This window comes from Pristis pectinata, chromosome 6 (genome assembly GCF_009764475.1).
Source record: "Pristis pectinata isolate sPriPec2 chromosome 6, sPriPec2.1.pri, whole genome shotgun sequence".
NCBI classification, from domain to species: domain Eukaryota; kingdom Metazoa; phylum Chordata; class Chondrichthyes; order Rhinopristiformes; family Pristidae; genus Pristis; species Pristis pectinata.
The window spans coordinates 95852469-95875144 of NC_067410.1; the positions used below are offsets into that span (position 1 = coordinate 95852469).

The 22676-nt window shown below is 41.3% G+C and overlaps 1 protein-coding gene across 1 annotated transcript in view; it reads left to right on the plus strand.

Moving 5' to 3' along the window:
* LOC127571885 (multiple epidermal growth factor-like domains protein 6) overlaps positions 1–22676 on the plus strand; it is a 265342-nt gene that overhangs the window by 164375 nt on the left and 78291 nt on the right. Inside the window, exons 5-8 of the mRNA XM_052018632.1 lie at positions 4798–4920; positions 16074–16196; positions 19872–19997; positions 21955–22077. Of these exons, the coding sequence (XP_051874592.1) occupies positions 4798–4920; positions 16074–16196; positions 19872–19997; positions 21955–22077 (495 nt within the window). The remainder of the gene's footprint in view (positions 1–4797; positions 4921–16073; positions 16197–19871; positions 19998–21954; positions 22078–22676) is intronic.

Consider the following 22676-nt stretch of genomic DNA (forward strand, 5'->3'; position numbering starts at 1 on the left):
AAAATGCCCAGACTGAAACCTCAGAACACCTATGGTGCATCAATGCACACTTTCCCATTTTCCACATCGGCAATTTCTATGGCTTCACTGAGTGAGGTAAATTTAGTGAGGAACAATACATAATTTTCTGCACCTGCTGGGATCTAGTTGGAGGCTGTCTGACCTCCGTTCATGGAAGAGTTTTACAGCTGGTGATGTGGGGAGAATTTCGTCCCATTATTATGGGTTGAATAAAAAGCTAGACCTAAAAAGTCCAAAAGTCAGGCAAACAGAGCTGTTAACCTGAATGAAAAATCCAAGGTGTTCTATTTTTAGTTATGGTTCCCCTAGCTACGTTAGCTTAAATGTGACTAACAGAGGCAAGTTGTGCCCTTCTGTGAGTCACATCGGTTGGCTTGCTCTCTTTCAATCTGCACTTGCTTTACTATCCCTGCTTATGGGATGTTGGCAGCCACTGTCCTGTTTAGTTTTCAACTGAGTGACACATTAGCAAGGTGACACAATGACAGTAGTGTTGAAGCAGCTGACCCAAAGCTTTGGTTGTAATAGTCAACTTTTGTACTTAAAATAGGCGGATAACTATTAGTCACCGTGTAGGTAAAAATTACAGTGAATGTAAACTCCTCTGGGGGAATTACTGGGAAGGACATGCACTCAATCTTGGATCTATAAAATTTTCAGCCTCTTGACCTATAAATGACTAGAAAAGGTACAAGTAGACAATAAGTGGTTTATAGAGGATAAATTGTCCTTCCCATTATATTTTTCATGACATCCCAAAAGCTGTTCAGCCAGTGAAGTGCCATTGAACTGTAGTCGCTGTTACAATGCAGGAAACACAACAGCCAATTTGCACAGACAGCAATGCGATAATAACCAAATCATCTTTTTAGTGATGTTGCTTGGGGATAAATATTGGCTAAGGCATCTAAATTATCCCATTGATTTTCTTCAACATGGTCCCATAGATCTTTCATATCTAGCTTGGGGAGTAGGCAGAAACTTAGTTTAACTTGGAGACACAAGAGACTGCAGATGCTATAATCTGGAGCAAGAAACAAACTGCTGGAGGAACTCAGTGGGTTAAGCAGCATCTGTGGAAACAAATATGCAGAGACCCGATGCAGGGTCTTGACCCGAATTGTCGATCATCCCTCTGCCTTCACAGATCCTGATTAACCTGCTGAGATGTTCTAGCAGTTTGATTTTTTGCACTTAGTTTAACTTCTCATCTGAATCAGAATGTGAATCAGGATCAAGTTTATTATCACTGACTTGTACGTTGCGAAATTTGTTGTTTTGCGGCAACAGAAGCCAACATTTCGACTCTCTCACACTTCCTTGGTATTGTGTTGTAGACCAAAAATACTTTTCTGCTTAAGTCACTGGTGTGAGACTTGAACTTTTTATTCAGGGGTAGGAATGGTACCAGCTGAGCCACAATAATATAAGAGAACTTAGTACTTAGTTTGCATGTTCCATTGGAAATCTAGATGTGCCACTGAAAATGACAATTTTCATTGAGAAAAACGTTTTAGTCTAAGCCCAGATAAATAAAACTCCCTGCTGCACTCTCACTAACATTGTTTATATAACCACCATTTTAGATGTTCTGTAGCTCTAAATACATTTCCCACATCCTTTCCTGAACTGATTACTGAGGTCCACAATCCATAAAATATCTTGTGAAGACTTCGGTTTAATGTATTTCTTCCATTGTAAATTATGGATATCGGGATTAGTTTATCAGATTATAGATCTGACTCATCAATCCACTGTAACAAATTCAGAAAAGGATTATGTTCATTCATTGCCTTTGGGATAAAACAGGGAGAGACGACTAAGAGTAATCCAGATAATTGAGGATATTTTCAGTAGGTGAATGCATCCAGGCTTCTTGCTGACTAAACATAGTTCGTTGTTAATGTCAACATACGGCATATTCTGCTGTTACTAGTTGCTTCCTGTTGCTTGGTTAGTTGTGTGTTGGTAGACATTTCAAACCTATGTTAGAGCTAGTAGGTTTGTCAATGGTACATCTGTATTCTTTGAGAAGAAATGTGCAAGTCATTAAAGCTAATAATTATCTATTTTTGTTGGCAAGCTTTCTTCTATAATAAAGTCAATTTACAAGCTCCTGAATTTAGAATATTTATACAGAACATTTGCAAGAAATTGGAATGCTTTATATTGATGCTAACTTGATAGATTTCAATTTTCTGTATGTACAATATTCTGCAAATAGTCGAGTTTCTATGTCTGTTTCTTGTCTAATGCACACGGTGATTATTGTTGTGGTTCTTTGTGTGGGTTGGCAGATAATATTGAAGGTCAGTTTGAATATATAAATGCCTTGTTTGCAAGTTTCATATAAAGAACTTGGTTGCAAGGAATTGGATTTGCACCACTATGCAAGATAGAATCTGTTCAAGAGTCAGTAGTAATATGACTACAGGAAACAAAACAGTTAAAAACAAAATCCTGACCAGCTCCAGGGATCACAGGTGGTAAGAATATTTTGTTTGTTGTGGTGATTTGAGGGCACTCTCAGCTCTGTTTCATTTCTTTGTGGCAGTATACTAACACAAATATTTTTCAGGACTTGCTTAAAAATGTGATCTAAAATGATCAGTGTTAGTTTACACTGCTCCAGTCAGTTAAGTGACTGGGTGCCTGTCTTTTGATCTTAGGTGATACGATAGAGGTGTATAAAAGTATAAGAGACATTGATAGGGTAGATAGCCAGAGTCTCATGGTAGGGGTGTCTAAAACTCGAGGGCATGGTTCAAGGTGTGAGGGAGGTGCTTTAAAGGGGATCTGAGGGGTACATTTTTCACCGAAAGAGTAGTTGGTATCTAGAATGAGCTGCCAGAGGAAGTGGTGGAGGCAAGAACAGTAAACAGCACTTAAGAAGCATCTGGCCAGGTTTTTGAATGAGCAAGGCATAGAGGCATATGGAATTAATACAGACAAGTGGCATTAGTATAGATAGCCAGGATGGTTGGCATAGACCTAGTGGGCTGAATGGCCTGTTTCTATGCTGTATGATTCTATGATTCTATAATGAAATGAACTTGATGGTACCAACCATAAGCTCGGTTAGATGCAAATGTAACAGGAAACATTTTTTTTACTGGGATAACCTCAGTTTAAGTTAGCATCAAAGTAAATAGAATAGAATTAAGGTTAAGGCAGGCATTTTTAATCTCCAACATCTCAGGTATTTATTTCTCTAGGAGAATAAGGATCTAAGTTCTGATAATATCCTGGCTATTTAGATGAATTTTCACATCCTTGGATGTTTGACGATCAAATTTCCTTAAACTTACCATATGCTTTCCAACAGTTATCTTTGCCCCCATGCATGCCAACACTATCAAATTACATCAATTGGATCAGTTTAATTTATTATGTTTGTACTTCACGTTAGTTTTTGTGTACATGTAAGTAATGGCAGCTTTTGGCAAAAGGCATCTTGCTTTTACTGTTTTGGGTGCTCAGTGTGAAAATCATAACCTCCTAAACTGGGAACAGATAAGCTGCACTTAAAATCATTCTGATGGCTTAGGACCTTTCTTTTTTTTCTGCCCATACAAAGATATAAGTCTCCAATAATTTTTAATTTTTACAGCAGTCATCTGGAATTGATTACTAACTTTCATATTAAGATTACTTTTTTGTAACACTTTGAACTTCCTTTTTCTCTATATCTATGAGCGTGTTCATTGGTCAGGAGAGTCATGTGGTATGTATGCATTTGTAACAATGTAACATTGTCACAGGCTGAAACCTGTGATCTGCACCAATATGCAAGTAAGTTAGAAGCATTCCTTGGATAAATGTATCATTGTCACATTGCAGGTGTGAAGGTGTTACAATTTTGTGTGTTGACTTTGCCTTTACTGGGGACTATGAAGAATTATGGAAAAAAAGTTTAGGAAAAAAAGAACTTTGAATAGGAAGTACAAGGAAACATTCTATTCACTTTCTCAAACAGCATACTTTGTTCTTTCTCTGAATTTAAACTACTGTAATGTGGGAGGATCCAGACGAAATTTCACCTGAGACCACTGGATGTATTGGGCCAGGCCTGACTAGAGCAGCAAAAGGGTGTTATTCTCCTGACTGTAGCTTGTAAAGCACTGATGATGACAAGGTATATGCCGAGAAAAAATACATGCACAAAATGACTCTGATAATAATTCCAGTGTTTCCTGTGAGGCAATTCCATGACAATGTTGTCAATCAGTGCACGTTGACATTTTTTGAGTCAAAGATATGTAGAGAAAAACAAACAATGTGGAAAAACCTATACACAGCAAACATCATGCCTGTATATAGTTCATATTGAGCAATGGCCAACAATAATGATCAACCTCCAGCTTTATACTTAGATGCCCATGCTGCAGAAACTAGTTGTTTCCAGACAATATAAAGGCATAATATTTGTGTAATTATATATAATAGGTTACGGGGAGAAGGCAGGAGAATGGGATTGAGAGGGAAAAATAAATCGGCCATGATCGAATGGTGGAGCAGAATCAATGGGTTGAATGGCCTAATTCTGCTCCTATGTCTTATGGTCTTGTGTCTATATTTATCCATCAGTGTGCCTGATCTCCACTTAACATTGTAAATGTTATTTTACTTTCCTTTGTTGAAATGACCATATATGAAAACAGTCAATTTAAAGATTTCTGCACTTGAAATTTTCCGCATGGGGTTAATTCAAACATGGTTTATACCAGATTTATTTATAATTAATGTACCATTTTTCCCCTCTCCTACCACTAACAGATGTGAATGAGTGTGCCAAGGATAATGGAGGGTGTCAAGACCAGTGTTGTAACACCATTGGCAGTTATTACTGCAAATGCCCAACGGGACAGAGACTTGAAGCTAATGGGAAATATTGTGAAGGTGAGTTGGTTGAATAATTTATTTTAACATTTTAACAGAAGGAGACTCTTCAGCCCATCAAATCTATGCCAGCTGTCAGAGCATTCCAGTTGGTTTCATTCCCCACTTATTTCTCTGTAACCTATTCTTACTCACATATCCATCAACTCCCCCTGATGCTCTGACCACCCACCTGCACCAGGGACAATTTACAGTAGCCAATTAACCTACTAGCACATCTTTTGGAATCAGCACCAGGGAAAAATGAAGAACATAGAAATTCTATACGGACAGCACCCGAGATCAGAAGCCTGGATCGCTGGAGCTGTGCAACATTGTGTGGTAACATCACAAATGGCAACCCAACGTTTTAAGCAGGGATATCTTTCCCAACTAGCAGTTGCAGTCATAACTTCTGATATTGCCTTCACGTCAGACTGGAACGTGATGAGTCGACTGCTGATTGCTGACCTTTCAACAGCCACTCACCAGCCATTCCCTTCCCTCACCAGTGAAGCTGGACCCTTGCCAGCATTCCCCGTCGGAGCTCCTAAAGGCAGCATTCTCTGTCAATGATCCAGGCTGCGCTGCCATTTTCAGCAGCTGGGCTGCTGAATGTCTGGGGGCTTTTGGCTGAGTGAGACCCAGGGAAGGAATGGGATACCTGATTCTGTCTGGGAAAAGGGCAGGGCCTGGATATGGGGTGGACATGGGAACTGCCTTTAATAGTTATGTTTTACTTCCATTTACATTTATTCATTGGTTAGAGGTAGAAAATGCACATGATGCAATGACTCACACAGCACTTTGCCCACCAGCTGTTTATATCAGAGGACATTGCCTATGAATTTCTATTTATTATTTATAACATATATAACGAGATGGCAAGATGTGCTGATGGCACACATTAGAAAGCTCACCTGAATTAAAAAAAAGAGAAATTATTCGGTTAGCATAACGCTTTACAGCGCCAGCGACCTGGGTTCAATCCTGGCCGCTGCCTGTAAGGAGTTTGTACGTTCTCCCAGTGTCTGCGTGGGTTTCCTCCGGGTGCTCCAGTTTCCTCCCACATTCCAATGACGTACGGATTAGGAGCTGTGGGCATGCTATGTCAGCGCCGGAAACGTGGCAACACTTGCGGGCTGCCCCCAGAACACTCTACGCAAAAAAAGATGCATTTCACTGTGTGTTTCCATGTACATGTGACTAATAAAGATGTCTTATAAGATATCTTTCATAGAATCGTATATTCGTATAGAATCGTAGAACACAGCATAGAAATGGGCCCTTTTCAGCTCACCTCGTCCAATCCGACCCTGATGCCTATCCACACTGAGCCCATTTGCCTGCATTAGGCCCATATCCTTCCACTCCTTTCCTATCCAAGTCAATGTCCAAATGCCTTTTAAGTGTTGTAATTGTATCTGCCAACACCACCACCACTGGCAGCTCTTTCCAGATATTCACCGCCCTCTGTATGAAAAACCTTGCCCTCAGATCTCCTTTAAATTTCTCCCCTCTCATCATAAACCCTGTGCCCTCTAGTTTTAGACTCCCCTGGCCTGGGTAAAAGGATTCCAATGATCTATCTATGGTGCTCATGATTTTATAAATCTCTATAAGGTCGCACCTCAGCCTTCTCCACTCCAGTGAGATATAAACCCAGCCTATCCAATCTTTCCTTATAACTACAGCCTTCCATTCCAAAGCAATTCTTGCTACAATAAAAAAAACAGGCAGGCTGTTGTTTCTGATCAGATCGTGAGGCTTAGAGACCAAACAGAAATGAGCACCTCAAGATCTGTAACCACTCTCTGTTTCCCTCCCTGGATCCTATCTTATAAAACATTTCTACTTAAAATTATTATCCTGAGGATTTTGTGATTACTGCTGAACTGTTTATTATGTCTGCTGATTGTTAGAACGCTGGGCAGGTAGGCAGAAAGGTGATAGATAACAAAAACGGAAGTCCATTTGACTCATCTGATTAAAGTTATTTGTGGTATTGGGGACCATGGGAATTCTTTTAATGATGAGTTAGAGTGCCTGAAGGGTTATACATTTAAATTACGTGGTGGATTGTAGTTTTTATGTTGTTATTAGCCTGTTATATAACCAGATGTTATTTGTTACCAGCCAGAGCTCTGATCCCCTTCTAATCTCAAAATGGGTAAAAATCGTGCAGTATGGCCCTCTTGCAGTGTATTTTAGGAAGTATTTGAAAGTAATCTTCCATTTGTTTCCACTTACATTCTGTGGTCCTAATTTCATGGTAGGCTTTGAAGTCTTAGAATTGTACAGCACAGGAACAAGTCCTTTGGCCCACAGCGCTAACCATCAAGCACCCATGTGCACTGATCCTACATCATCCCATTTTAATCTCCCCACATTCCCATAAACTCCCCTCATTTCTACCACACACCTACACATTAGGGGTAATTTACAGAGCTAATTAACTTACTAACCCAATGTCTTTGGGAATGGGAGTAAACCGAACACCCAGAGGAAGTTCATGTGATCACAGGGGTTGGGGGTGGGGTGGGGTTGGTGGGCATGCAAACTCCACGTAGACAGCATCAAACCATTGAGGCAGTAGCTCTACTGTGCTACCCAAAGTCATGGATGAGGAATACTTGGTAGGTTAAGCTTGGAATAACTTGCTAGCCAAGGTAACTGAGGAACCACTTTGCATCTCAGACCTTGCTGTGTCATGCAGAGGACTGTGCATGTGTGCAGCTGGTTGTTTCATACACATACACTGGTCTGGATACCAGGCTGATTACTTGCATCATATGCAGAGTTTACTGCTTGACTCCCCTCCCCTAATTCACTGTGCTTGTTAATGTCACTTCCATCACATCTTTTGGGGAGTTTGTGAATTGCAAGCTGATTGAGAATGTTCATGCAGTTAACTCTGGCTGTGAAGTTGAAAAGAGCAGCTGTTGAGGGAGGTGTGATTTTTAAATGTGACATTATCAGCATGTGTGAGGACCGGCCACGTAATCTCCCCTGTGCACCACTGAAGGCGGTGTGAGAGTCACCGGTAGGAAGGACTGCTGACTGTTCAGGGACATCGAGGCTTCATCAAGTGTCGTGCATTGTGACAGTTACTCTTGGAAGCCAATGGATGAAGGGAGGAATGTTCTGGTCTGTGAACTCCTACCACTGAAGGATCATCTGACCCTTTGTTTCCAATCAGGAGGTGGCCACATAGGTGGTGTGGTTCATCGATTAGTGAGCCCGCCATTTCCAACTACCCTCCTGCTGGTGAAGCTCTTTGTTTGGAGCTGAGATTCCATGAAACTAGGTGGGCGTTAGGAGAATGCAAAGAGGCTTCAAGTCGATTTAGGTAAGCTCAGTGAGAGAGAAAATACTTCTTTGGTTGGAAGCCCATTTTGGGATGTTCTTGGTCATGAAAAGTCATAAGTAACTGCAAATCTTTTCCTTGCATGTACATACAGTATATCAACTCTGACTCTGAACCCATGCACTCCTCCACAAGCACAAAGTGGCTACAGTCTAAATACAGTCCAAATACAGAATTCACTGCCGGATCTAAACTAAAGAAGGTTTCTTTGACTGCACCAGTCGAGAAGAACAAACTCAACACAGAAATTAGCTGCATTTGTGCTATTTCAGGAGGCCACCATGTAGTCCACATAGTAGTTTACCAATCTAAGCTCAGTACTTGTGAGGCCAAGTGTAAATAGTCCCCACCTGCAGCCCCCAGTTTTTCCCATCATGGGCCTCGTTTGGGGCTATAGAATTTCTGACCACCCTCCCAAACCTCAAAGTAACACCAATGATAGTTCCCAAACTTAGCATCAATCAGAGTGCCTTACCACAGACTCATTGTGCACTTCCCTATTGATTAACCAGGTAAGAAACTACTAAACAGTCCAGTAGCAATTTCACAGAATCACTGAGACAAGATAATTTTCAATCCATCTGCCTCACCCAGTGATAAGGTCTACATACAACAACGACTCTGATTACTTTCACCTTCTGTGTACCTTAGCCCAGGCCTGCTCTTGAAAACCAGTAATTTGCCTATGTCTACTTTCAATAGTTCCTCAGATTCCACAACGCTGCCGTAAACAGGTGTCTATTCAAACCAAGTGCACAATCGAGATGTTGGGTCTCACGTTTAACTGGCATTGCCCAAGTGTCTCATGGCTGACCATTCTCCCATGGTCCACAAATGAACCATTCATTTGAAATAGATCAGAAACTCGCAGATGAAGGAGCTGTAAATCTGAAACTGGACTCCTGCTGTGCCCAGAATCAGGTGCAGAAAATGCTGGAACCACTCAACTGGTCAGGTAGCGTTTGTGGAAAGAGAAATGAATTTAATGTTTTAGGTCAAACATCCTTTGTCAGGGCTGGGAAAGAGGAAAACAGAGTTGGTTTTAAGTTGCAGAGAAGTTGGGGGAAAGGAATGTAAAGGAGAAGGGGAATATCCCTGATCGGTTGAGGCCAGTGTTACTGTGGAGATGTTACTAATGTGGTAATTGGAGGGTGACATAAAAGTGTGATGTGTTGCAAATAGCAGATCAGGGTTCACTCATGAAGAGAGAAAAAACTTAACAATATCACAGAGGGATGACCTGTAGCAGGAGATGTTCTGTTTCGGTTTTCATTTACAGAGGTTGGTCGTTGACTTCTGGAGTTATTAAAAGGCTCTGTCGGTTTTATATAAGCATGGTCTTTTGTAGCCCTCTCTCAAGTAGCTGACATCTGAGGTTCAGTATGTACATCACTGATCCTGTGAGAATGAAGGGAATGTTGATTTTATCATTTTTTGGCTCAGTCAGTTTATTGAATAAAGTAAGCTCTTGAACAGTTTTTTGTGTATTCCGGTTTTGACAGTTACATACTGATTATTCAGCAACATCCTCCCAAAGGATCCAGCTTGTGTCCAACAAGCCTGCATTTTCAGACTAATTTTCCAAGCTATCAGTGCCAGGTATTTTGATCCACAAAGGAATCAGCTGGCAAGAGTAAAAGTTGACTAAGTCTGGATATACAATTAATTGTCCAGGAAAAAGCTTGTACTTAGCATTGGCAACAGGGTATGGAAGTTCTGAGTGGAGGGGTCAGCAAGGGAGAGCCCAGACTGTTAAATTGTCTTAAGATTTGTAAATCCTCATCACTTATAGAAATAGCAAAGTGTATCTAAAAATAAACTGCTATCAAGTGTGGAGGTGGATTGTACAATGGAGTATTTTGCAATGAATGATCATTATAAGGTGCCCCCCCACCCCCCGTTTTACTGCGGTGGGGTTTGCGTTCCTAGAAAACAGTCCGTATTGTGATTTTTCCATAATGCAAGACTGAGTTTGAGTTGAAGGAACGTGAATTGAAAACAAAATGTTTATTTACTTTTTTCACATAAATTCCCTCAGACTGAATTTTATTCCATATCTCAAATTTTTGGGTAGTGATTTGTGAATTCTGTAAGGAGAAATTTCTGTTACCCAATGCTATAATGCATGGGTCATCTGTAGGCATCCTTTTGGAAGAATTTAATTCCTCAGAGACGACCGGACAGGGAAATAATGCAAGGGAAATTTATTGACCCGCGAACTCCATCATTCTGACAGAGATTGTTTCATTTGACGGAGAAACACCTCCAGCAATAGAGCTCTCCTCTGGACTGCACTAAAATGTCAGGCTAGATTATGGTGTTTAATCTTTGCTGTAGTACTTGAATTTCAGGGAAAATGTGGGCATGGTAAAATCCTCAAACTTTATTTTTGTTAATCTGTTTTAACAGGAAGAATATTTGTAAATTTACTGTATTCTGTTGGAATGCCTGTTTTGGCCATTCACTTTTTATTTATTTGTTCATGGGATATAGTCAAACCAGCAGTTATTGTCCATATGTACATAGCCCCTGGGCAGCTGTGATCCATTCTCTGCTTCTCACTGCACCTATTCCCTAAGTGAAGAGGGCAAGGGGAATTGAGTTCTAATCCTAGCACAGCAGCCGTTTTGTTTCCGCGTCACAATGGAACAAGGAGAGAAGAATGAATGATAATCCCTGTAGTAACTCAAGTGTTTGCCCTGCAAGCCTAATCATTCTGTCACCATAACAACTGATAATGTGAGTTTTCCAGACAGTGTGCAATGCACCTGATTGTCTGCATCCATTTTATCTCTGTGTTGCCACTTTTATAGGAATCCAGGCGTTGTGCAGAATCAGTGAGTCGATTTCAGGAATACAACTAGCCTTAGTGCTCTGAGGGAATTAGTCTATCACGTTCCTACTTCAGATCACAGTCCAATTGATGCTTCTGGAGCCAAAATGCAGAATTTATCTAAATTCTCTTGCCCTGTTTTGGACAATATCCTTAATTGCATGTTAGTAAACACGCAAATATGAATTGGTGCTTCCAGTGGAGGGTGGCTGAATGTGGCAGGAAATAAGATAAGAATCTTTATTCGTCACATGTACGTCAGTACATCGAAACACACAGTGAAATGCATCTTTTGCATTGAGCGTTCTGGGGGCAGCCCGCAAGTGTTGCCACGCTTCCGGTGCCAACATAGCATGCCCACAGCTTCCTAACCCGTACGTCTTTAGAACGTGGGAGGAAACCGGAGCAGCCGGAGGAAACCCACACAGACACGGGGAGAACGTACAAACTCCTTGCAGGCAGTGGCCGGAATTGAACCTGGGTCTCAGGCGCTGTAATAACGTTACTGAATCTAGTTCCACCGATACTCAAGTACAGTAGAAAATCATGCACAGAGAAATTTGGAAAAGTAAGGATATGACACATAGCAGATCAGCAGCGTATGTTAGGCTAGGAAAGCAATGGCAGATGTGGGGGGGGGGGTGGGTGGATGGGCTTCAAATCCTCCATTCTCGAGCAGATGAATTGTCTCATTTTATTTGTGTTACCGAGTAGACAAGGTTCCAATATTTATCTGACTCTCCAGGCTTTGTTTTCATAAAGATAGTTTCCTTTTCCCTTCTGTTTGTATAAGTTGAGCATGGTGCTCCTCGAGGCCTTTCCTTTGGAGCTTCTGTCGGTTACCTCCCAATCAAAATAGAGACTGGAGTTAGCAGCTTTTGGGGATTTACTGTTTGCAGCTCCCAGCTGTTTCCTTCAGGAATAATTTTTTCTTTGTGTTTTGTCTTTGACCTTTACTGCATCAAATTGTTTTATTTGTCCCTGACGTGAATTTGCCATTTACTCACTTGAGTGATTCACAATATAAAAAGGTGTCCCCGTGTGATACCCAGCAGCATCTGATTCAGGTTTTGCTCCGTCTCTTTTGGAGCAATGCTGTTTAGAAGAACCTTGGCTCTTCCGGAGATTTTAACTGAGGGACTGGAGTATTTTATAGAATTAAATCTCGTAGCATCTCTGACATATGGGGTTGCTTTATGAAGAGAGATTGATGGACTAGACCTGTATACTCTACAGTGAATGAGAATAAGAAGAGATCTCACTGAAACTTACAAAATTTTTAGAGGGCTTGATAGTCTGGATGTAGGGAGGATGTTTCCCCTGGCTGAGGAGTCTAGAACCAGCGATACAGTTTCAGTATAAGAGGTAAGCCATTTAGGACATAGCACAGAGAACAGTACAGCACAGGAACAGGCCCTTTGGCCCACAATGTTGTGCCAAACTAATTAAACTAGTAATTAAATGCCGAACTAAACTAATCCCTTCTGCCTAAACAATGTCCAATATCCCTCCATTCCCTGCACATTCATGCACCTATCTACAAGCCTCTTAAATGCCTCTATCGTATTTGCCTCCACCACCACCCCTCACACCGCATTGCAGGCACCCACCACTCTCCATGTAAAAAAAAAACTTGCCCCACACATCTCCTTTGAACTTCCCCCTTTCACCTTAAATGCATACCGTCTAATATTAGACATTTTGACACTGGGAAAAAGATATCAGGTGTCTACTCGATCTATGCTGCTCAAAATCTTAAACTTCTTAAAAAGTCTCCCCTCAGCCTCTTGCCACTCCAGAGAAAACAACCCAGATTTGTCTTCATAGCACATGCCCTCTAATCCAGGCAACATCCTTGTAAACCTCTTCTGCACCCTCTCCAAAGCCTCCACATCCTTCCTATAATGGGGCGACCAGAATTGAATACAATACTCCAGATGCAGCCTAACCAGAGTTTTATAAAGCTGCAACACAACTTCCTGACTCTTGAACTCAATGCCTTGACTAATAAAGTCAAGCACGCCATTTGTTGACACCTCATCAACTTGTGCAGCCACTTTCAGGGAGCTGTGGACTTGGATCCCAAGATCCCTCTGTACATTACCATGGTTAAGGGTCCTGCCATTAACTGTGTACTGTCCCTTTACATTTGATCTCCCAAAGTGCAATGCCTCACACTTAGCTGAATTAAACTCCATCTGCCTTTTCTCTGCCCATATCTGCAACTGATCTATACCTTGCTGTATCCTTAGGTGGCACTGTGAATAGTGTAGATTGCCAATCTTTGTGTCATCTGCAAACTTTCTAACCCACCCATCCACGTTTTATTCCAAGTCATTTATATATAATCACAAAAAGCAGAGGTCGCAGTATGGATCCCTGCAGAATATCACTTGTCGCAGAATATCACTTGTCACAGACCTCCCGCCAGAATAAGTCCAATTGACCACTATCCACTGTCTTCTATGGGCAAGCCAATTCTGAAACCAAATGGCCAAGTCACCGTGGATCCCATGCATCTCAATCTTCTGAATGAGCCTACCATGAGGGACCTTATCAAAAGCCTTACTAAAAATCCATGTGGACAACATTCGCAGCTCTACCTTCAGAGGTGAGGAGAAATCTTTTCACTGAGGGTGATGAATCTTTGGAATTCTCTACCCTTGCAGGGTTTCAGAGGCTCAGTTGTTAAGCTCATCCAAAACAGAGATGGATGAGTAACAACTGAGGCTCTTCAACAAGTGAGGGAATTAAGGGATATGGTTATAGAACATAGGAACATCGAACAGTATAGCATGGGAACAGGCCCTTCGGCCCACCATGTCTGTGCCGACTGTGATGCCAAATTAAACTAAGTGTCTTCTGCCTGTACATGATCCACATCCTTCCATTCTTGCATGTTCATGTGTCTGTCTAAATGCTGCTTAAACGACATTGTTGTGTTTGCTTCCACTACTAACCCTGTCTGTGCGTTCCAGGCACCTACCAATCTCTGTGTAAAAAAAAACCTTACCCCGCACATGTCCTTTAAACTTTTCCCCCTCTCACCTTAAAGCTATTCCCTCTGGTATTTGACATTTCTGCCCTGCGTAGGAAAGTGGTGCTGAGGTAGAAGATGTGCCAGGGGATTAATAGATGCTCCTGCCCTGTCTCTCATGTTCTTATAAATATCTCCCTATAACATCCTCTGCCATATAAACTGTTTTCACGTGACCCAAACTGCAATAATTAGGGTCGCACTGTGCAGTACTATGAGCTTGGATTTAACGCACATTCATTGATTCTGCATATAAAGAGAGTCCACATCAAATGCTTTCTGCTCCTTATTGTAAGCCACAAAGTTTAAGATTCACTTTTTAATAGAGAAACAGTATAATGAACTTAGATCAAGTTTTCAACTGCCCATGATTTCCTCTATAATGCATTTAGCTTGATTTGTATGATGTGTTCTGGCTTCAAATTGGTCTGTAAATTAGTAATGATGTAATTGGTATATGGTGTAAATCGATAGAACTAAATGTGCAATACATATCTGCGTATTGTACTCTGCTTTTGAAATTCAGTTTCAGTTAGTCAATGAAATAAATTTTCAGAAGTGGATTTCATCATGCAGATGCTAGTATACGTGCACATTTAGTGTTACTGATCTGAGGATGCATTTCTCCCCAACAATCCTTACTGATGACTTTACATTGTGCTTTAAATCTGCAATCTAATACATTGAAATTAAGAGGATTCAAATGTTTTGCTTAGCGCACCTTGAAACTATGCATCATTTTAATTTGTCTGTGCATTACATCATTTTCTGATAATAGGAATTGGTGGTGATTTATTCCAAGGCCTGTAGCTAGCTGCTTTGCAATGCCAAGAACATCATTCTAGAAATTGGAGGTCACCCATTTTTGGTGTACTTATAGGTGCTGCTTGTTGCTGTAGTGTCCACATCAGATGTCCTGCAAGTAATTGGGAAATATGTGAAAAATCTGAAGGAAGCATAAAAGGCTGCCACGAAAGAGGAGAGTGGAGCACACACCACCTTCCTCTATATGTGGGGATGCTTCATATGAGGCCCAATGAGTCCCCATTCCATGAATGGGCCCAATGAGTCCCCATTCCATGAATGGTCCCAAAGGCACATCAAGGGGGCAAGATCACAGCATCTTGCACTAAGGAGGGGCACAGTGGTACTGTTGGTACTGCTGCTTCCTCACAGCTCCAACCATCTAGATTTACACTGGGCCTCCAGGACTGCCAGTTCTCCTTGTGACTGCTTGTGCTTCCTCTGGGTGCTCCAGCATATACCCAATGGGAAGAATGGCCTCCTCCTATGCCTAGGAAAAGTATGAGAAATGAGCTGTAGAATTAATGTAATCTTTGTCGGTGATACTTGTGGACAAAAGTGAAGCACAGAGCACTGAGTCTGGTAGAAAGTATGGACAAAACATTGAAGTACAGTGGGGATCCCTTATTTGTGTCCTATTGACAGCTCACTGTGTGTTTTTCTCCTTGTTTTACAGTGGGTGAAAAGGAAGGTTGTAGGTCACAACTTTAAGCTTCAGTTCCTGTGGGCAAACATGGAAATAGTTGCTGCACACTGAATGATGTCAGGGCCAATGCACTGAGGTGAATCAAGCCCAGAAGTGTCCAGGCCCATTTCCCAATGGTCACTGATCACCAGAAATAATCATTAGCATGATCTAACGTGCAAAACAGCTTATTTTGCCCAATCACACAAAAAAAATCACAAATGCTTCTAAAGTTAATGTAAGCACAACTTCCTTCTGATTTATTCCCTCTTGACAGAGACAGTGACTCTATTGAGCGGGGAGCATTTTATTACTTAAAGCACTGCAAAAGGCTACTAGTTATTTATTTTATGGTTTATTTACATTTAGTACACTACTTTTTCATCCAAATATAATTTTAAAAAAAACATTATGTCTGTGCCTGAATTTGTTTTCTTTCTCTTTGCAGATGTTGATGAATGTTCTGTGGTTAATGGAGGCTGCCAACAAAATTGTATCAACACCAAAGGATCCTTTTACTGTGAATGTGAGCCTGGCTATAAGATCCATGCAGATGGTCGCACATGTATCTGTAAGTTTGCCTGGCAAGGTGAACCTTGGCTCGTTGTAACTCCCTTTTCATTTTTAGGAATCAGATTGGCTGTCCACCAACTATATGCTCCAAAGTGCCTTAACTGAGTTTTGGCTTCCACTTGGCTGGAGCTGTTGTATGATGTTGGGAGAGGAGAAGAAACCAGGTGAAAATAGAAAAGCTTTATACTTTCTGGAAAAAAAAGTAAAGAAAACAGAAAAATGTTCTACAATGCAGATATCTGGCACATTTCCAGTGGGGAAAAGAAATCACTGTGGGAGGCTATGGCAGGATGGTTGAAAGTTTTTGTGATTAAACCATTTCTACAGGCAAATTGGGGCAAAAGGATTAAAAGGAACAAGGCTAAAGTGACGATCTTTCATATGAATGCTTATCACTCACCAGGGGCAACATTTTCTTGTCACATTTTGCCAATAGGCAGATCTCTTGAAATCACCAACAATAGAATTATTTGCTGTGAACTATCACCTCACACATAAGGGAAGTATGAGAAGCCTAGCCTAGAAATTGGATTTCATCCATTTTTAGTTCACTAAGTAGTTGTTAACACCAAGTTGTGGCCCACCAAAAAAGATCAAGAAATTGTTATTGTACTTCTTTCCCAGTAAGAAGCAATAGAGTGATGCCTAAGTGTTTAAAGGAGGCAGCTGTTTGCAGAGCTCATGCATCATTTTCATCATATCAGTTAAATTGCCCTCTCCAATCCAGCCACAGAGATGTCATTGAATTAAGAGAAAATGGAAGTGGATGGGAGAGGGAAGGAGGGAAAAAGGATGAGGTGCAGTGGGGGAAAGGAGAGGAAATGTTGCCCTGGTCTCCTCAGAGACCTCCCTCATGTTATGGAGTGGTGTAGTGGTGCACTGTGCTGTCAGTGGCCTGAAGCCACTTTGAGGGGCAGGGCTATTGGGGACACAGGTCACAGCTTCTTGCAGTGAGTTGCACAGTGCAGGAAGACTGTGGTCTAAGGCAGTGCTGCCTGTTGGGAAAAGATCAGCAAATAAAAATGAAAATGCTGGCGTGGTCAGTGCTTATTAATGTCTCACTGATGTCTCCATGATTCATGCATGATTCCTGATTGTAACGTGATTGTTTAGTCCTTGTTGGTGAAAATTGAAGGTCTTTGGTCATGACCGTTTGCGCCAATTTCTGTCAGAAGGGAGGTAACGAGCACACATGCATTGTTGACGTCATTGTGTGCACAGACAATGATGGGGAAGTGGCACTCACACTAAAGTGATTGCAATCAGAAGCACTGGTCCACTTTTCAAATGGCCAAGACTTCAACCAGAAGCAGAACTAAACACTTCAGCACGTGCATAGAGCGATATTTATGCATGATTCATGCACAAAAAAGCAGGTTCAATTGTGTCCAATATCTAGGCCACTGTTCCTTCAAATTTCCAAACTTTGCCAATGATTTCTCAATTCAACCCCACTAATCTTTAGTGACATTTCATTGGCTACTGTGAGCCTGTGCTATGGGCTGTTATCAAGGACTACAATTACTTTCTCCATGTAACTGGGTTTGATAACCTCTCTTTAGATACCTGCTGTTTGGCCATGGCAGTGCTACGTTTTGCAGGGTGATGAGGACAGTAATATATTAAAGTTTCAGTACATGTTGTTAATACCTGCATCTACCCCAGATCTGCTGGTAGCAAATCCAATCAGCAAGATTGCTGAGTGAACGTTTTAACTCTTGTGCATTAATAAGATAAGACATCTTTATTATTCACATGTACGTTGAAACACACAGTGAAATTCATCTTCTTTGTATGGTGTGTTCTGGGGTCAGCCCGCAGGTGTTGCCACGCTTCTGGCGCCAACACAGCATGCTCACGACTTCCTAACTTGTACGTCTTTTGGAATGTGGGAGGAAACCGGAGCACCTGGAGGAAAGCCACGCAGATATGGGGAGAACGTACAAACTCCTCACAGACAGCAGCGGGAATTGAACCTGGGTCGCTGGTGCTATAATAACGTTACACTAACTGCTACACTACCATGCCTGCCCCTTTACACTCCTATGAGTGTTAAATTTTTCACAAGTTTTAAGCCTTCTAGTTGTTGCTTTTCATGAGACTCAGCAAACCCCTCTTAAAACCCTGAATCCTGTGCAAAAGCTTGAATTGGGAGCAGTGGAAGTTAAACACAAAAGGCTGAGGTTTTCCAGTTGTAATGTGCAGAGTGACCTATTCATTTTACTGGGAGACCACTGGGAAACCTGAGCCATATTGTTTTTTCTCAGTGAAATCCAATCGCCACCGTCTTACTGATTTGAACAATCCACACAGAGCCTATACAGGAGAAGAGGTTAGTCCTCTAATCTTCAAGGCAAAAACCATAACTGAGCAATCCTGCTTTGGCTTTTCATGCCTTTTGGACCCTTTGTGCTTTTCTTGCCGAGTCCGTAATGCTTTGATCCGTATCACAGCTGTTGATAGATGGGTGTCAATTTGACTGGCAGGTGCAAAATGCAGTGTTGGTGTCCCATTCTCCCACTCAGGAGGTTGGAGATGGTGCTTGCTGGAAAAAAGATACAAAGCCTTTCTTTTGAAGGGAATCAGAGGGTAGGATGAATAAGGAACATTACCCCGGGCAGTGGGGTGGGGAGGGGGAAAATCTTGGATTTTCCACCTCATTAAACAAGCAGCACTTTGAAGCTAAAAGGTCATAGACTTATTAAAGGCAAGACTGGCATTAAAGTTAAACTGTTGTTATTTGATGCTGTTTCTGCTTAATTGCACCTTAGCGTGACCACTTTGAGTGGATATTCAAGTCTTCAGGAAGATGACTAACTTTCAGATAAATCTAAAGGTTAAGAGGTCCTGTGATTAGTGGGATCACTGCTGCCTGTAATGAAATGGGCACATTTAAGTCCACAATTACAGTTACTCTGTCTCCACCGACCATCTGAGGGGTGCCATTTATATAGGTATTTTGACCTCTTTAAAATTTGGTGCAAGCAGTTGTCCTAGATCTTGATTCCATCAACGTCCTTGGTTTTTTTTGTAATTGTTGTTCAGAGTTTATTTTCATGCTCTTAGCATTTTGAGATTGGAATCAGGAGAATAGATTCTCCTAGCTCTTGCACCCTCATGTGCCTCTGTTTACATGGGGGGAGAAAAAAAGATGATCCACCTTACTTTCCTGATCAGAGTTGAGTCCACAATAGGCACAGCCATTTAAATGTGATGGGAAGGGGCAGTTCTGACCATCTTGGCTCATTTACTTGTTTGTTTGCAGGATGCATGTTTAGAGAGATCAGCAAAGTTGCTCTTTGTTCCTTCTGCTGAGCCCCTTGGCTGTCAAAGGATCAGGGTCGATGAGGCAGCAAAATCCCCATCGGACAGCCTGCAGTGCCCTTCTGGCCACAGCCTTTGGACAGAAGGCAGCGTTCCCAGCGAATGAAGTGTGCCAACAGTGGCTGATTTTCCTCTTTCCTCATCACTGAGTGGGCCTGTGACTGGAGAATGTCTGGGCTGTTTTAAATGACCCAAACAGAGATGTGCAGACGTGATTATGTCATTGTAGACAGAGGAAAATTTAGTTGTGCTCCACTTGCATATTGCCTTGGGGGTTAGAGAATTCTCGGGTCTTATGTGATTACCAAAGGATACTTTAATTTCTGTCTTCTATTTTGAAACCTATTAGCTATCAATTCCTGTTCTATGAACAATGGTGGTTGTGAACATGAGTGCGTGCAGATCAGTGAAAGCCACTACCAGTGCAAATGCCGATGGAACTACCAGCTGACAGGAGACGGGAAACATTGTGAATGTAAGTGACGCAATTTACCACCTTAAGCCTGATGGCTGCAGTAGGTAAAGGGGGTTTGATTGTAACTCTAGCAGGGATGGGGGCAGTGAGCACACTGCTGCCACTACATTGTTTTGAACCTTTGAAAATGCCAATGTAATATTTATTCCAGAGCTCTGGACAGAGGCAAAAGGTTTGAAGGCAATACCAACAGTGACAGTAATGAGTCACATGTGACCTCTGCATTCAATGGACAAGGGGTTTCCCAGTAGTCTGTAGAAGCTCAGCCTATAGGGCCTGCTTTGAAGGAGTGGCTCTGCAGTTTGTTGACCCAGCCACTGGTCCCTTAAATGATGGCTGAGACAGTTACCAATGATGGTAACATAGGTCCTTGTCTGAGACAAAGCAATGTCCATCCTGAACTGATTCAGAAAGTAATTCCTGAACAAAAATACACTGATGATCTTCTCTCCCTCTTGCAGTTAAGGAAGCATTTACTTATTCTGCAGAAGGAGGTCATTCAGCTCTTCAAGTCCATACTGGCTCCTAACCGAGCAATCCCGTCAGTCCCAATTCCCCCTCATCTTATTGTCCTGTTGCCCTGGAACTTATTTTCTCTCTCAACTCCATCAACTCCACTTTGATTCTTTTTTTGCCATTATCTGTATGAAGAGGTAATTTCAAGTGGCCAGTTGACCTACCACACATTCTGTGATGTGGGAGGAAACCAGAGTACCCAGAGAAAACCCACACAGTCAAAGAGAGAATGTAGAAACTCCACAGACAGCACTTGAAGTCAGGATTGAACCCAGAACCCTAGAATTGTGAAGTAGCGACACTATGTTGTACCACGAGTATAGAATTTAGTGCAGTACTTCGCTGAGTTTGCATCACCCCACCTGTTGTGATTGTGATCCCAATGAGCTTTTGTACATGAATAAGAGTCATTAAACTCACTGAAGTTGTGATCTGTATCTGTTAAAAGAAATCCCCCCTCACCAGAGGGGATCGTTGAAAGGTTGGAGCTGGCTTCTAACCAGCTCTCATTTTTCCCAGTTTTCATCTCCACACACCATTAGCTGCACACCTTATCCTAAACTCTTGTTAAAGTAAAACCTCTCCTTAAATGTCTTAAACAGTTTGGCTGGATGGTGTAAGGAATGGAAGCCACACTAGCCTTTGGCTTACTAATCAATAGGTTCTGCTAATTGTGGTTAAAGGGGCTAAAAAATGAAAAAAATTTCCAAAAATGTTCTCATTTACTGGCATATTTCAGGGAAGAAAGTCTGGCCACCTTTTCATCCCTCATAAACCCAGTCTGACTAATATGTAACCCACTAGCATGCTTCATGATTGGCAATAACCCTGGAGATGGTTTAGGATATGACTGTGACATATGGCCTAAAATTTCCAGGAATAACTATAGTTTATAACTATAACTATGGGATAACTCTGTAAAAACATGGAGCTGTGACTTATTAACACATCTTGCTCCCTCATATTATCCTACAAGTATACTACCTTCCTGGCTAAGGTATAGATTTCCTTTCCTTTGTTGTTGCTGGATCAATATCTGAATTTCCTTTTAGTATTGTGCAAGTATTAGCACCAAGACCCACTTGCATGTTCTCAGGATAAACACCATCCTTACCGGTGTTGACTAAGTACTGAGAACACATACTTAAAATAAATAACTGTGTGACCAAAGTATGTAATGTGATAGGGCAGATATTCATTCACCCTGCAGAGTACAAAGGAGAAAATATTTCCTATTTGATACAACTAACATATTAGCAATCTGTACCCTGAATGAGACAAAGTTGGGTTAATCATGAAACAGCAGCACTGTGATACCAATATATTCTGGTGTGCGCAGGCATGGCCTTTTCCGTGCACTGGCTTTCTGAATGTTGACATAAGCTTCCAGTGTGCTAAGAACCATGGTTAACCAGTGCTTGCTTTTTTTGATCACCACTAGTGAAAGATCCGTGTCACGACAGAAATGGTGGCTGTGGCCACATATGCCGCAACAAAGCTGGAATTGCACAGTGTGAATGCAATCCTGGATATCAGCTGTCGGTGAATGGGAAGAGCTGTGATGGTATGGAAATGGTGAATACTAACAAAATAAGATCTCAGAGGATGATTCAAAGAATAGTCTCAGACGATTAACTTGATCTTTATTTGATCAAATTACAAATTTAACCCAGTTATATTCTTAACATCTGTAATAAGATCTCAGAGAATGATTCAAAGAATAGTCGCAGATGATTAACTTGATCTTTATTTGATCAAATTACAAATGTAACCCAGTTATATTCTTAACATCTGTAATAAGATCTCAGAGGATGATTCAAAGAATAGTCTCAGATGATTAACTTGATCTTTATTTGATCAAATTACAAATTTAACCCAGTTATATTCTTGACATCTGTACCACTGTAATCGGCAAGTAACATCTTTCATTAAGCAATTTGTAATTAACTTATAAACAAATACAGTAATGATGACTTTATTCCTTAGCAGAATTTATTGAATTGATAACAGTTAGGGTTTCTTCACATTGTGATGTTACAGTGTCAATTATGCTGCTGTGCCTTAGTGAGTTGAGCATTGGACAGCAATAAAACTAGTGTTGGAAACTCAGTGGCCCCTAATGATCGTGGACAGCCCAATAACTTAAACTTCTGTTTGGATTTA